The sequence below is a fragment of the Ranitomeya imitator genome, chromosome 1 (genome assembly GCF_032444005.1).
Source record: "Ranitomeya imitator isolate aRanImi1 chromosome 1, aRanImi1.pri, whole genome shotgun sequence".
NCBI lineage: Eukaryota > Metazoa > Chordata > Amphibia > Anura > Dendrobatidae > Ranitomeya > Ranitomeya imitator.
Window position 1 is genome coordinate 98,568,089 of NC_091282.1, and position 16,064 is coordinate 98,584,152.

The 16,064-nt window shown below is 43.7% G+C and overlaps 1 protein-coding gene across 1 annotated transcript in view; it reads left to right on the forward strand.

The window, feature by feature from the left end:
- ZSWIM6 (zinc finger SWIM-type containing 6) overlaps nucleotides 1-15,112 on the forward strand; it is a 108,380-nt gene extending 93,268 nt beyond the window's left edge. The window contains exons 8-14 of the mRNA XM_069749112.1: nucleotides 1,818-1,964; nucleotides 5,105-5,365; nucleotides 6,078-6,213; nucleotides 7,070-7,227; nucleotides 10,013-10,176; nucleotides 13,153-13,234; nucleotides 13,831-15,112. Coding sequence (XP_069605213.1) covers nucleotides 1,818-1,964; nucleotides 5,105-5,365; nucleotides 6,078-6,213; nucleotides 7,070-7,227; nucleotides 10,013-10,176; nucleotides 13,153-13,234; nucleotides 13,831-14,693 — 1,811 coding nt within the window. The 3' untranslated portion in view covers nucleotides 14,694-15,112. The remainder of the gene's footprint in view (nucleotides 1-1,817; nucleotides 1,965-5,104; nucleotides 5,366-6,077; nucleotides 6,214-7,069; nucleotides 7,228-10,012; nucleotides 10,177-13,152; nucleotides 13,235-13,830) is intronic.
- The last annotated feature ends 952 nt before the right edge of the window (nucleotides 15,113-16,064 follow it).

Here is a 16,064-nt window from a genome sequence, read left to right on the forward strand (position 1 = left end):
TGTGGTCTTGTATTAAGCACCATATTAGGAGTATAATATTGTACAATGGTGTGTTTACTCTGTTATTCCTCCTGTAAAAAATAAAACAAATCACAATTGTACTTGTCAGTAGATATGACTAATAAGAATTGCAGCACCCTGGTCCATTGCCTACTTTGCTACTCCATGACAGCCAAATCTGAGCACTGGACAACTCCTCAGCTGGCACTACAGCAGCCGCATAGTTAGCGTCTTTTGCTATTACAAGGCTCTAATCATTTCAAGAGCAAACCGCATTACTGGCATTTGAGGCAGTCTGCACTGCTTTGGGTCCAGTTGCCATAACGTACCAAAGTGGACCCTGGAGCAGGGTATTTTAAATCTTTTTGCCCCTATCTAATTTTCAGTGTTGTGTCCTTAAGCAATGACCATGTCTGGTAATGAGTGATCAGAACAGTAACACCAGGAGGCATAATATAAAAATGGAAAAATAAAAGGCTCTATGCAAGCAACCTTTTTATTAAAAAATAAATATATATATATGTATATATATATATATACATATATATATATATATATGTATATATATATATATATATATATACATATATGGTGCGTGTGTGTTTTTGTTTTGTCCATTTCTTTTCAAAAGTGTGTAGATGATCATGTAGCACTAGGCAATTGCTGCCTTTTGATATTGCCATTGTAATTCGATGTAGGGCTTGCAGGAAGCCCTCGAAGGGTTAATCTGCTCCAATTGAAAGTCATAATTCAATTGCTTGGAGATGACTGACTCGCTGCAGACTGTATAAATAATACAGGACCCACCACTCTCCGGAAATATTTTTTCTTTTGACTCTGAGCCACAGAAGCTGCTTTGAGCACAGTGAGTCCACTTCACATGAAGGCGGAATAGCTTAATAAAGAAAAGCACCCGGCCTAATATTTCCTTAAACGTCCCTACGCCGTCAAAATGCCATAAAACGGCACCATAACGGGACTTTATTAAGTCAATAAATATTCAGATGCTGCACACATAGACATTTAATTTATGCCCATTGATAATGACTTGCGGCTGTTTTGCTTATTTTATGTGATTTTTGCCAATATTCCGCCGCCTGATAGATCGATATTGTATATTGCTCTCACTTATAGCAATGTAAATTACAGCGATGGAAATAATTTTTCCTCTTTTTCATGGCCTCACCCACAAGTACCGTGCTCACCATTGGCTATTATAATGAAAGGTGATGACACATGTATGATGGCCTCTCCGTGGGGATCGGGTGCCTGCCATCAGTATTTTATATATTGTGACACTTACATGGGAATACCCCGATTTTTAGGGGGGTTTTTGTTTGGCTTTTGAGTTTACCATTTCAATTTTTATACATGTGAGTCGGCCGTGACATATACATGTCATTTATAAGATGTTCATTTTGTGAAGGCAGCAGTTCCAATTTTGGTTCCCAAATTTAAAGGGACAATAACCTCATCATAATGGTGGGGTCTGACCGCAGTGACTTCCACCAGCTGTGAGAATTAACGTTCCATCATGTTGCAGACCAGTAGCCCCTTTGCTGTCTTTATCCACACAGCGACTCCGCAGCCATCCCATTGAGCAAGGAATTGCACCTGGACCTATTCACTTTTATTGGGTTGTGCTGTAGTTGCCTGCACAGCCGGTTTTCGGGTTGTGCAATGATAACAACCACCGAAAGTCTGCAGCACTGCCCCTTCATTTCTGGGATTCGTGAAGTGCTAGAGATCAGACATCACCCATCATATAGCCTTTACTTTTGGGTGGAAATATTTGATTTTTTTTTTTCTTTTAACAGAGCTTTTACATAAAGGCGTTACTTCCATCACCAATCTAGAAGGCTGGGTAGGGCATCCTTTGGATCCAATTGGTACTCTCTTCAGCAGTCTAATGGAGGCCTGCAGAGTGGATGATGATGGGTTTCACGGCTTTCCAGATTTTTCAGGTAAGGCAACCCCTGAGATGTTACAACAGATTAAGGGCTCTGGTAGACCCTAGAGAAGCCCGTCAATGCTTCTGATGGCCTCATGTGTAGTTCCGTGAAGTTCCAAGGCTTTGGGAGAGATGTTTTACTGTTACAACTTGATGTCTAAAGAGTATTTCAAGAGATGAAGTACTTGATTTATTTATGTGAAAAGCAGGCCTTTGTACATAGGTTTCCCACGGCTAATGTTGTCTGCCATAGTAGAGCCTTAAGGTACCTTCACACTAAGCGAGGTCGCCAGCGAGATCGCTGCTGAGTCACAAGTTTTGTGACGCAACAGCGACCTCAGTAGCGATCTCGCTATGTTTGACACGTAGCAGTGACCAGGCCCCTGCTGTGAGATCGCTGGTCGTGTCGGAATGGCCTGGACCTTTTTTTGATCGTTGAGGTCCCACTGGGTAGCACACATCGCTGTGTTTGACACCTTACCAACGACCTCGTTGACGACTCAGACACCGACACATAGGCGTGCATTTGCGTTGCCTTTTCCGCACCCCTCCGCTCCGATTGGTGGTCGCTACTGTGTTCTGATTGGCGGTCATGCCTTCAACAGAAGGCGACATAGTAGCGCTTCCATCCTAGGTGTCAGAAGAACCGTTGAAGAATAGATAAATCGAAGAGGAGTCGCTGGCCGGAGAACTCTACAACGATCTGCAAACCACCACGCGGTCAGGAACAAAGGACGGAAGGGCTATTGTGTCGCCTCATAAGGCAAGGCCGCCACCAATCAGAACGCAGTAGCGACCACCAATCGGAACTGAATGGGCGCGGAAAAGGCAACGCAAATGTGACTACAACGTCACACAGGACGTCCCTCATCGAGGTCTGAATCGTCATAATAGCTGCCATGTGACAGGGTCACAACGACATCGTTGTACAGGTTGCCGCATCGCTGCTGCGTCGTTGGGAAGATCTCACTGTTTGACATCTCACCAGCGACCACATAGCGACGCAGCAACGATCCCTGACAGGTCGTATCGTTGTCGGGATCGCTTTAGCGTCGCTAAGTGTGACGGGGCCTTTAGTTTGGCCTTGTGATGTAAGACCATTTTTTTTTCCTGTAGACCTCCATATTCACATGCTAACTCAGTTCAATGGAACCAGGCAGCTCACATATTGTGCAGTTTATCACCCTTGAGAATAAAGGATTGGTCGTGGTAAAACTCCAGTCCTTATTCAACATCCATATGACAGTCTGTACCTTCAGGCTCCTCGAATATAGATAATCAAAATCACAACTGGATTTATATTTTTGGTCTTTCATCCATTGGTTAATTTTAAAGTATTATGGTCAAGTTTTAGGGGAACTTCCCCATCAATGTGGGCCTGACCATTGGGAATCCAGTTATCCTGAGAACTAGGCCTCTAAAGAACCCACTGAGACTCGAGCGGTGGTCCATCATACACACTGCTGCTCCATTCATTCTTATAAACTATAAATCCAACAGGTACATGGTTACACAGCTATTTCCACCACAAGTACACATGAATAGCAACTTCACATGTAATCAGTTGCAAAAAGGAGGAAAACGACAAACTTCATTGATTGGTTGACATATAAAAAAGGCAAATGGCGTACAAAGATCAACAAAACCAATAGGTAGCCAAGCAGAATATGAAAACTTGCAACAATGAGGAAAAATGAGTGCATAAGTGTATATCAGTATAGATATGAATAACAGTGGTCACCAGTGTATATGCCGATATACAGGTATCATGGGAATATGGCAAAAAAGACTTCTACGCTTGACAATAGTGGAGATTGCAAGGTCACAACATAGAAACAAGTCCCCAACGTACGTTTCGCATATTTAGTATGTTACTTACTCAGGAGGTCCTTAGAATGTTGCTTCCTTAGACCCCCTGAGGAAGCAACGTGCTAAATACTCAAAGGGCTTGTTGGGGACTTGTTTCTATGTGGGGACCAGTCTGCACCATTGTCATGTGTAGGAACCTTGTTTTTGCAATATACCTATGATACCTGTATGACTGCAGATACATTAATGACCACCGTGTCGATTAATATTTATACTAAAATACTTATTCACTCATATATTTTTCTTGATTGTAGCAAGTGCTTGGTTACCTACACTGTTTTGTCGATCTTTATACTTTCCATTTTGTCTTTTTTATGATGTCAACTAATAAATTAAGAATTTTTATAGCTTAAAAAACTCAGTTATTTCTCCTTTTTGCAATTCATTCATTAAGTTTGTGCAAAAGAGCAGCCAAGCGCAGCGCTCAACAATACCCTGCTCACGATTGACCACGGCTCCTTTCACAGTGGGCTTCTTTGAGCCTCGGTTCTTATGATCGGTGAGAGTCCCAATGGTTAGATCCCCAGTGATTAGGAAGTTATTCCCTAACCAATGGATAGAAGATCACTTACAATCTTGAAAATACCCATTTCTAAAGACGCCACATTTACGTTCTACATATGTGGTCATACATGAGCATCGTAGCGGGCCCCCGTGGTCTTAAATTCTGATACATCACACGGCCACCTCTCCTTAAATGACTAAGACTCGCTGCGATGTTCTCTATCAGAAGTGGACGGATTGGATGAGACTGTTAATGTTTTATATCTGAATTCCATATTGACGTGACAGTGGCGCGTGTCTTAGCTCGGTGCCAGCATTTCAATAAGCGACTCAGGATACCCACTGCTGGTACTGAATGATTGATGGCGTTCCAGCTGCAGAGTTATTAACTTCTAAGGGGATATTATTGAGATTTGTCACAAGAAATTGTGGGACGTTTCTGTCGTAGATGACAGGTTTTCCTAGAAAATGAAATTTATGATTTGCTTTGGACTGATACTAATTTAAAGCGGTGAATCTTGCATCCGTATACCGTAATGTAATAAATAAAAGCCTGCCTTTCACTAGTGTATGTGCGGCCATTATCTGCAGAGCATCTAATGCATGCCATCAATATTCATGAGCAGTCAAAATCTGGGTAACTTAGCACCCCCGAGGTACGAGACGCAGCGTGCCTCAGCCTATCGGGATATTACACAAAATGGCAGAAACCAGTAAGAACGTCGATTTTTGTACATTTCTGTATGTTGCCGCAGTCTGATCTGTTCTGTTGTATCTCAGATGGCTTTGGGCATTGTAAATCTCTGGAATACCAACACCTGTCTCCTCACAAGTTCCTTGAAGAAGGCGAGTCGTACTTAACGCTGGCGGTGGAGGTAGCGCTGATCGGGCTGGGGCAGCAGCGAATAATGCCAGATGGCTTGTATGCACAAGAGAAGGTCTGCCGCAACGAGGAGCAACTCATTTCTAAACTGCAAGAGATTGAGCTGGATGATACGCTGGTGAAAATCTTCAGAAAACAAGCAGTCTTCCTGTTAGAAGGTGAGTCGCTACACATCTGATCAGTTATTGCAGTGGAGGGGGTGCCATGCAATTTTAATATATAAAGGTAGATTTGACCAAAAAAAGATTCCCAGGACCCTGGTCTGACGTCCACGTCTATACTTAGTGGCAGCCGGATCTGGGCAGGGTGGACCGGCATGGCAGACGCTCTTTAACTCCAGCATCCTCTTGCGATTACTAGGCTCCTGCAACATAACATGTGTCACGTCACAAGCATGCCCCCGGTTACCCGGGTGCAGCTGCCACGTGTATGCCGGACCAGGGCCCTGTGAATCTAACAAACAATGATTGCACCTATTTCATACAGAGCCCTGGAAACCGTGCGGAATTTTTATATAAAGTATTTAGGCAAATTACCTCTTTTAATACAAAAACCACCATTCATTTTCTGAAATTGTCCGTTTTTTTTTTTTGTTTTTTTTTTACATACCTGCTGTTATGTGTTCCAGAATCTGGTTTTAGCAAATTCAATGTGTTTTTATAATCCGTTCAGTATGTTTTCTGTTTTTTTATTTTTCCTAAATTTTCCTAAGCGGTTTCTGCTAGGAACTGAGGGATCTGAGCCGCCCATTGCAGTGTCTGTGAAGTAGCCAGAACGGCAGCAGATGCTGACGTGACCTAGTATTTGTGCCTGTGTTATTATGCAGAGCGGTGTGAGCACATTGAAGTAATGTATGTTTTCTTGGCACAGCTGGGCCATACAGTGGATTGGGTGAAATCATCCATCGAGAGAGTATTCCAATGCACACATTTGCCAAGTATCTCTTCACCTCCCTCCTACCTCACGATGCTGAACTGGCATACAAGATTGCACTGCGAGCAATGAGGTAAGTCCCAATCTCCTCAAGTCACCCCAGATCTAATAACCCCATGCACAGGGTCAATAATTTATCCACCATGAAGCCAATAGACAGGACCCAAGCGCCCCACAGTTCTAGCGGATAACTATAGGGTTGCAAAAAAATTACAGGCAATGAAATGCAGCAGCACTATTGTGGCAGTGTGAATGATGCTCAACGCTGGGGCTTTAGTTGGAAGACATGGTGGTGCTGGAGACTGGAGCAAGGCTGTGCCAACCTCTGAGTATAAGGCCAGATTATCAGTCTTTCCTTTATGAAGTTTGGATACCTTTACCCCTCATGGACCAGACACTGAAAGTAATAGGAAGACTAAAGCAAAGTGACAATTTTTTCAGGATTGCGATGCTGACTCCAAACCCCAAATCTGCAGCACTGTACAGTACAAGTCAATGGGGTTTTCAAAATCTGCTCATTTTTGTCCAGATGTTACCCATTTCAATTCTGTGGGTGAAATCCGTAACCAAATCTTCCCCTCACACATGTGGACTTGTGAAAAAAATCCGTAGTGGAACTTTTCCGCAACATGTGAACTTTAGCCTCAATGTAACCTGGAGCATCAGCATTCCTATAAGGATTCTCCAGCCCAGCTCATTTCCACACTTGATGTTGAAAGAAGTTGCTGCTTGCAGACTGGACACGTGCCGAGGCAACCGTCCGACGCCTGCCATGTTTTTGATGCACATGTCTTGTTAGGACATGGGCACAATTCCTGACGGGAGTTGGACGGTTTCCTTAATACGGAATTGAAAACATTCCTATTTCTTATGAAATAAGTGATTACTGGGCCTCAGTTTAATAATTGATCTCTTTATTTTGCATGCAGGTTGCTTGTGTTGGAATCCACAGCTCCCACTGGAGACATGTCCCGGCCACACCACATCGCCTCAGTTGTTCCTAACCGTTATCCCCGTTGGTTCACCCTGAGTCATATTGAGTCACAGCAGTGTGAGCTGGCATCTACAATGCTGACCGCAGCCAAAGGTACGTCCTATTGCCAAGCATGTTACCAGCGTGGCGAGAGCTGGTGCTCGAGCTCTAGTGTTCTGCGCACCTCTCCACAATCTAAGGTCTTTGCATAAAAATAGTTTCCTGTTGAAACCACAAAGCCATTTATTCTAAATTCTAGTGGCATTGTTTAGTGATGAGCCTACGTTCTTAGATAAGGTGTTATCCGAGCATGCTTGGGTGCTAACAGAGTGTCTTCGGCATGCTTAAAAAATATGTTTGAAGCTCCGCGGGTGCATGTCTCGTGGCCATTCAACAGCCGCAACACATGCAGGGATTGTCTGTTTGTTGGGCAATCCCTGCTCGAATTGCGACTGTCGAACAGCTGTGAGACATGCAGCTGCAGGCACTCGAACACAGCAGCCGAAGGCACTCTGTTAGCACATGAGCATGCTCAGATAACGCCTTATCTGAGCACGTTCGCTCATCACTAGCATTGTTGATATGGGGCTGCTCCGCTATCTGTGAGGCATTTTGCATAAATATTCCCCGGTCTGCAGCATGCATATTTGATGTGAATGTATTCAGATGGCTGCGAGTACACCCTACCAGCATATGCAGAATTGTGGGGGCTACAAAGGTTTTCATTTAATACATGAGGCCCATAATTTGGAGGAAACAATTCTCTCCAATTTCTACAGGAAATTGATTCTCTGTTGCCCTTTTAAAAGGGTTGCATAATATAAAAAAAGTATGGATTGTGCTAAAACAAATACCCGCGGGCTTTAGGCTATGTTCACACGTGGCTCTCTTGGCTGTAAAGAAGCTGCCGGAAAAAAAATAGCAGGTTTTGCTTGTTTTTGTTTTGCGTTGTTTTTGCTGCATCTTTTTCATGCAACATTTCTCTTTTGTGATGCTGAGGAAGTTTAGTGACGAAAAAAATCATGTTCTACTTCATAAGGTTTTGGCACAAAAAACGCTGGAAAAGCTAATGCCTGCGTTTTTTCATCACCCATTACTTTCAGAGGTGCAGAAAGAATCGACATGCTGCATTCGGCAAAAAAAATACTGAGGGGAAAAAAAGGGGGTGTGCATGAGATTTCTGAAATCTCATAGACTGGTACTGTAAACCGCAGCTGAAAATTTGCATAAAAAAAAAACACAGCAAAAAAACGTCACAAATTAGCATGCCTTATAGCCGCCTGTTTCTACAGTATCCGGCACCCTATTTACCGTTGAGCATCCAATGACGTGTCGTCTAATGACGTAACCACTGAGACCAGTGACTAGCATCATCTGTACCACAACAGAGGGCAGTGCATGGCCACTCTAGAACCAGGTCCGTGCGCAATGTCAGGGCTGTGGATTTAGTAAGCCAAACCTCTGACTCCTCAATTTTCATGACACCGACTCAGACTCCACTAAAACGGACTCCGATTCCACAAGGCTGTGGAGTCGGTAAGCCAAACCTGCAACTCCGACTCATCAATTTCCATGAGACCGACTCCACCAAAATGGGCTCCGACTCCACGACTCTGACTCCACAGCCCTGGGGCGCATCTTAAGATTGTGAAGTCTTGACGTACGACACAACCATACGACGCGCAGTGACCTCCAAGGCCTGGTCGCGGATGTAAGTCCCTTTTATAGTGAAGTGGCAGGCTGCAGCAGTAGGGGGAAAAAACCTTGAGGACCAGGGAGTGAGCAGTGGGGTGACCAGAGATGAGTATTCATGTGTGGTGGTATGTTTTTGTTTTTTTTTATATATAAATTCTACATTCATGCTCTGGTTCCTGGATAGACCCCATAGCATTGTAGAACACGTACAATACGCAGATAACAACCTTGCGTGGGTCTTCTCTGGAGATTCTTTTCGCAGTGCCGCAGCACTTGCATATACCCACTGTGAAGAAACCAGATTGTATCTTAATTTCCCAGACAACCATGTTTTTTGCAAACCAAAAGAACTGGCTTTGGACCTTGTATGGACTCTATGGACAGTTTTTGGTCATCTCCCTATGCTTGTGTGGCAGTACTTTATTGAACCACACCCACCCTTTCCAGTTCAGAAGAATGGCAGCCAGACATTCTCAACAATAAGAGATTTTTGTAAAATTTGAGGAGAATAAAATTCCTCTTGAATAAATTCGCCCCACGTCTACCACTCAGTTGATTTGTGGAAAACCTCCTATTACAGGCCCGCGCTGGTATCAGTGACCTCTTTACCAGCAAGTGACAGAATGCCTCATTCTTAAGGCCGACGGCATGGTGAGGGCTGATTCACCGGGGATAATGAGGCTGAATGAAAAATCCAAATTTGTTGGTTTTTTTTCAACGTATAGTGTAACACGTCTGTTTAAGTGTCCTGTACAGATGTGTACATGTAGATTTATAATCTATATTGAATAACCCCTTTTTAACTGAAAAACTCAATGTGAAGGCTCCTGGGTGTTCAGACTTTTGCCGCCTACAGCCCGATGTGTAAGAACCAGGTGTTTGTAAGTCCTTTTGGCTCATGAAGTATTAAACTTGTCAGTGTGACCCGCATATACAACAAATATACAATCGATTTTCGGTTTTTAGGAATTGGTAACGCAAGAGTGGTCACATCTAGACTTTTTTATTATTTTTGTGTGAAATAGTTGTACTTTCACTGAGAACGACGTGTTTGCGTTAAAGCTCCCCCTGATCAGCCATGCTTCAGGACCATGTGCTTTCTTCACGGGGTTTCCTCCACTGATTCTTGTGTTGTGCCTGGAATAAGTAATTTTGCATGTACCTAGATGCTGATGAAATGCCTTTTCTCCTCTTCCATCTGCAGGTGATGTTAGGAGACTGGAAACAGTGTTAGAATCCATCCAGAAAAATATTCACTCCTCATCGCACATATTTAAACTAGCACAAGATGCATTCAAAATCGCAACGTTAATGGACAGCTTACCAGACATAACGCTGCTGAAAGTATCCTTGGAGCTGGGCCTTCAGGTTGGTAACATCCATTAGTCATATTGAGTGTTACTATGCAGCAGCGATGTTGCTGGGATTTGTAGTTCCAATTCTTCTATTAATTTTCTACATAGGTTGCACCACCTTTTGCACAACACCTGAATATTGAGCAGAGGGGTGATGTATAGGTTACGCTCCATATTGATTCCTCATAATGGTTATCTATGGGCCCTCTAATAGTGTTGCCAAACAGCGTGTGAAATCAATTCCTGTATTCCCGAGTGGTAAATGGACAACATTCAAAATAGGCATTTTTTTTTTTCCTTTTATACACTGCAAAGCAAAACGCATTTCCCCTGGTACATTCGGCATGTACAATCAGAACGGTGCATCAGCTTTTTACCAGTGCTGCAAAAAAAAATGAATGGAACCGATCAAATCCCAAGATTCATTATTTGTGGAAGAGCCCAGCGTCTTGGTTCTGCGGGCCGTTGTGGTGATTAGGATAATTTTCAGCCTGCCTAGGAAATATGTCACTATAATTGAGGCCTGTTAAAGATTCTGCCTCCTTCCATTGTCAATATGCTAATCGGTCAATTACCAATAGATTGATAATAGGCTGTAATGGTAAGACTTGTCAAAGTAGATCAGAAAAAAACAATGTCCTCACAAAGTGACCTTCCAGGGTCCTAATACGAATGATGCCGTGTTCTATATTAGGCCAGATTTGCATGGGGACCTAGATGTCTGGATATGCCTCAAATCTCCTGACCCAAAATCTACAGCCTTGGCAAATACTTATAAGGCTATTCAGTTTGGGTCAGGAGAGCCATGGCTGGATGGGATATTGCAGTCCGTACTCAGCCCTTGAAAGTCGAATGTGTGAAACCGACCTTCTCCCATGACATACACAATTGCAGATTATCATTCTGGTGGCAGCAAAGAAAATGAAAGCTGTGGGTTTTTTTTAGAATTGAAGTGCTTTTTAATCCCACAGCAATCCAGATATCAAATTACATAAATACTGGAATAAAATATGGCCTTAAAAAGTTGTCTGGCAAGTGACTCTTGTCATAGGTTGTCCTCCTAATAGGGCGCCTGGGGAATCCAGTATCAGGTGGTAAGTTCCCCTGCAGCACCTCTCCACTTTCCTCACCTCTCCACTTGCAGCACCTCTGCACTTTCCTCACCTCCCCACTTGCAGCACCTCTGCACTTTCCTCACCTCCCCACTTGCAGCACCTCTGCACTTTCTTCACCTCTCCACTTGCAGCACCTCTGCACTTTCCTCACTTCTGCACTTTCCTCACCTCTGCACTTTCCTCACTTCTGCACTTTCCTCACTTCTGCACTTTCCTTACCTCTGCACTATCCTCACCTCTGCACTTTCCTCACCCCTGCACTTTCCTCACTTCTGCACTTTCCTCACTTCTGCACTTTCCTCACCTCTGCACTTTCCTCACCTCTGCACTTTCCTCACCCCTGCACTTTCCTCACCCCTGCACTTTCCTCACCCCTGCACTTTCCTCACCCCTGCACTCTCCTCACTTCTGCACTCTCCTCACTTCTGCACATTCCTCACCTCTGCACTTTCCTCACCTCTGCACTTTCCTCACCTCTGCACTTTCCTCACCTCTGCACTTTCCTCACCTCTGCACTTTCCTCACCTCTGCACTTTCCTCACCTCTGCACTTGCCTCACCTCTGCACTTGCCTCACCTCTGAACTTGCCTCACCTCTGAACTTGCCTCACCTCTGAACTTGCCTCACCGCTGCACTTGCCTCACCTCTGCACTTTCCTCACCTCTGCACTTTCCTCACCTCTGCACTTTCCTCACCTCTGCACTTGCCTCACCTCTGAACTTGCCTCACCTCTGAACTTGCCTCACCTCTGCACTTGCCTCACCTCTGAACTTGCCTCACCGCTGCACTTGCCTCACCTCTGAACTTGCCTCACCTCTGCACTTGCCTCACCTCTGCACTTGCCTCACCTCTGCACTTGCCTCACCTCTGCACTTGCCTCACCTCTGCACTTGCCTCACCTCTGCACTTGCCTCACCTCTGAACTTGCCTCACCGCTGCACTTGCCTCACCTCTGAACTTGCCTCACCTCTGCACTTGCCTCACCTCTGCACTTGCCTCACCTCTGCACTTGCCTCACCTCTGCACTTGCCTCACCTCTGCACTTGCCTCACCTCTGAACTTGCCTCACCTCTGAACTTGCCTCACCTCTGAATTTGCCTCACCTCTGAATTTGCCTCACCTCTGAATTTGCCTCACCTCCGCACTTGCCTCACCTCCGCACTTGCCTCACCTCTGAATTTGCCTCACCTCCGCACTTGCCTCACCTCCGCACTTGCCTCACCTCTGAACTTGCCTCACCTCTGAACTTGCCTCACCTCCGCACTTGCCTCACCTCCGCACTTGCAGCACCTCCGCACTTGCAACACCTCCACACGGAAAATCGGTGGTCATTACAATCAATGGCTGTGCATATACAGTTCTGGTCCTTCAGAGTGACCCACGATCTTTGAAACTGCTTTGCATTTTGGCCAATGGTTGTCTTCTTTAACTTTACAATTTTTTAAGTGTGTTTTGAAAGTGGGCTTGATCTTATCAAGAAAACATGTGTCCAGTTTGTGCTCTTGTTTTGTTTCCCATTGTTCCCCTGTGTGCCTGACGTTTTGTTTTTTTAATACAGAGATAAGGGCCTTTTTATTGTCTTTTTCATGGTCTTCTGCATTATTACCCCTTGAGCACTGCCACATTGGAAAATACAGTAAAAAATAATTACCAATTAAAAAGGCCCATATCTCTGGAACTGCGATGTAGATTTAAAAAAATAATAATAATAATAATACTCAGGGAATCAGCAGGAATAAAAGGACAAAAACTGGGCACTTTTGACCTGGTGACAGCTCTTCTTTAAAGAAGTCCATGTGAAAGGAGTACAGTGATACTGTGCATGTACTCTTCCTAAGCTGCCATCTTAATAGCATTGCCATCCTTCTTTATAGGTAATGCGTATGACGTTATCCACTTTAAACTGGCGGCGGCGGGAAATGGTCCGATGGCTGGTAACTTGTGCGACTGAAGTAGGTGAGTACATAGTGCCGCTCAGTTGGGTTTGTAGTTTGCCTGCACAACTTCACTAGTATTAATTACAGTGCAATTTGTGTACCTTTGCTCATTGCATGGAAACTTGTCCATCTTGGCAGATTTTGGGTCCCCTACACCCTTCCACCAGCCTGTTTTATTCTCAGTAGTAGTTATACAATTGGTTTCTTGGGAGCCATGTTCCTATGTTACAGATGTGAGGCAGAAACAGCTCTGATCATTTCCATTTATCGAAATGAGCCGACTTTGGCGGCCGGCACCATTCAGGTAAATGGGACAATCTGTTTCTGCAAAAAATCTGTTCCATGCCATTAAAGCTTACGAAAATGCTCTTCTTGGAATCCTATTTCCATATCCCTTGCAGGTTTGCCCTCTTCCAAATTTTGATATGTGATATGGAAAAAAAAATCATAAAATTGTGAAACTACTGCTGCCATTTGTAGTGGATTTATTACAGCCACTTTGTTAGGACAGAATAAGGCACATTATTGTGCATATTAATATGAGTCAGCCATTGAGTCCGTCCAGAAATACGAATGTGGACGCCCTTGGTAATTCTCCTCTCCTCTTGTATGCAGGTGTTTATGCACTTGACAGCATCATGCAGAGCTGGTTCACTCTCTTCACGCCAACGGAGGCCACTAGCATCGTAGCCACCACGGTGATGTCCAACAGCACCATTGTCCGATTGCATCTGGACTGCCATCAACAGGAAAAGCTGGCCGGCAGTGCTAGGACGCTTGCGCTCCAGTGTGCCATGAAGGACCCTCAAAACTGTGCCCTGTCAGCACTTACTTTATGTGAAAAGGATCACATAGCTTTTGAGACTGCTTACCAAATTGTTCTGGATGCTGCTGCGACTGGCATGAGCTACACACAACTTTTCACGATAGCGCGGTACATGGAACACCGCGGTTACCCCATGAGGGCATACAAGTTGGCTACCTTGGCCATGACGCATCTGAACCTGAGTTACAACCAGGATACACACCCTGCCATTAATGACGTTTTGTGGGCATGTGCGCTCAGCCACTCTCTTGGGAAAAATGAGCTAGCAGCGATAATACCTCTTGTGGTCACTAGTGTCAAATGTGCAACAGTACTTTCGGACATTTTGCGCAGGTGCACTTTGACCACCCCTGGGATGGTGGGACTTCATGGACGGAGGAACTCTGGCAAGCTTATGTCACTGGACAAATCCCCTTTGAGACAGCTCTTGGATGCCACAATCGGGGCCTACATAAACACAACACATTCGCGGCTCACACACATCAGTCCTCGACACTACAGTGAATTTATAGAGTTTCTTAGCAAGGCCCGAGAGACCTTCTTAATGGCTCACGACGGACACATTCAGTTTACACAGTTCATCGACAACCTAAAACAAATCTACAAAGGAAAAAAGAAACTGATGATGCTGGTCCGTGAGCGCTTCGGTTGACAATGTGTGAATGGGGGAGGGGGGGAGAAGGTTTGTTTTTACTTGAGCCTGCCTTTTTATCCTTTTTAACTTAAGAAAAAAAAAAGTCAAAACAAAAAAAAAAAAAGAGCCACACCGGTATTATCTGTATAGTTAAATTGAGTTTGCAAACTAAATTGTCATGTTGTGAAAGTTTGTGTTTGTTTTTTTTGTTTTTTTTTTATATTTTTTTCTTTTTGTTTTTTTAGTATCTGTGTGTGAGAGAGGTTTAAGGTTTGGTTTACACTGAGTATATGTTGTCGAGTGGCAAAAGCCCACATAGCTCTCCTGTGTCTGTATTCGTTCACAGCCTGAAAGGAAAAAAGAAAATAAAAAAAAAACAAAAACGCAAATGGCTTTAAGAGACAGAAAATCTTGAAGAAGAAGAAATACCAAACTTTAAAAAAAAGAAAAAATCCTTAAACCCTTCATCCCCGCGACAAGTACCTCGAAAGGATCCAGCTTTACTTCTCTGTATACCATTCTTACATTTCAACATACTGAACCACAAGAACTCCCCCCCATTACCCCCCAAAAAAACCTACAATACTAGTAAGATGTGAAAAATACACACAAAAAAATAATTAAGGCTGACTTTATGTGGCTTTGCAACGCGGTTCATCTAAAAGCATGGCACCACAAGCGTGTGGAAACTTAGCGACTGTCAACATACATTCTCAGGGATTATCAAGAAATAAAGAATGAGAGCATTTATTGTACTGTATATATATATTATAGTATATGTCTGAATATTGAAAACAAAGTATAACATTAACTAATTTATAAAGATTATTCTATGTAATGCAAAATACTTGAAGCTGCAGTAGCTTGGTTTTAAACAGACTAAACACGGGAGGAGAACATATCCAAGTGAGACATGAGCCTCGCTTCAGTGTTGGCGTTGGTGGTGATCATTACATGCTGGGCATCTATGCAGAGCCACCTTGATTCACTGCATGGCTGGGCTGATACTGGTTGGAAAATACATTTTTTTATTATTATTATTATTTCTTTCTTTTAGGAATATTTTACATTACTATACGCATACCTGGCTTCTTAAATTAGAGAAAGAGACATCCTCTATTAGCCAGAGCTGCAAGCCTTAGCATTAATACTATAATATGCCACAAAAAAAGGGGGTTTGGGGCCACAGAACGATCTTCCAAGAGACACTTTAACAAACTGAAAAAAAAAAATGCATCCAAAAATAAATGTTCATCCATGACGCCTTGGCAGCAAGCTAACAATAAGCTAACCTATAATTATACATGTCTGCATAGGTGTTTTGACTTTGTGCAGGACAGAAAGTTGCATAGGTATGACTGTTCAAACGTGTTCAATTTCCTTATATTT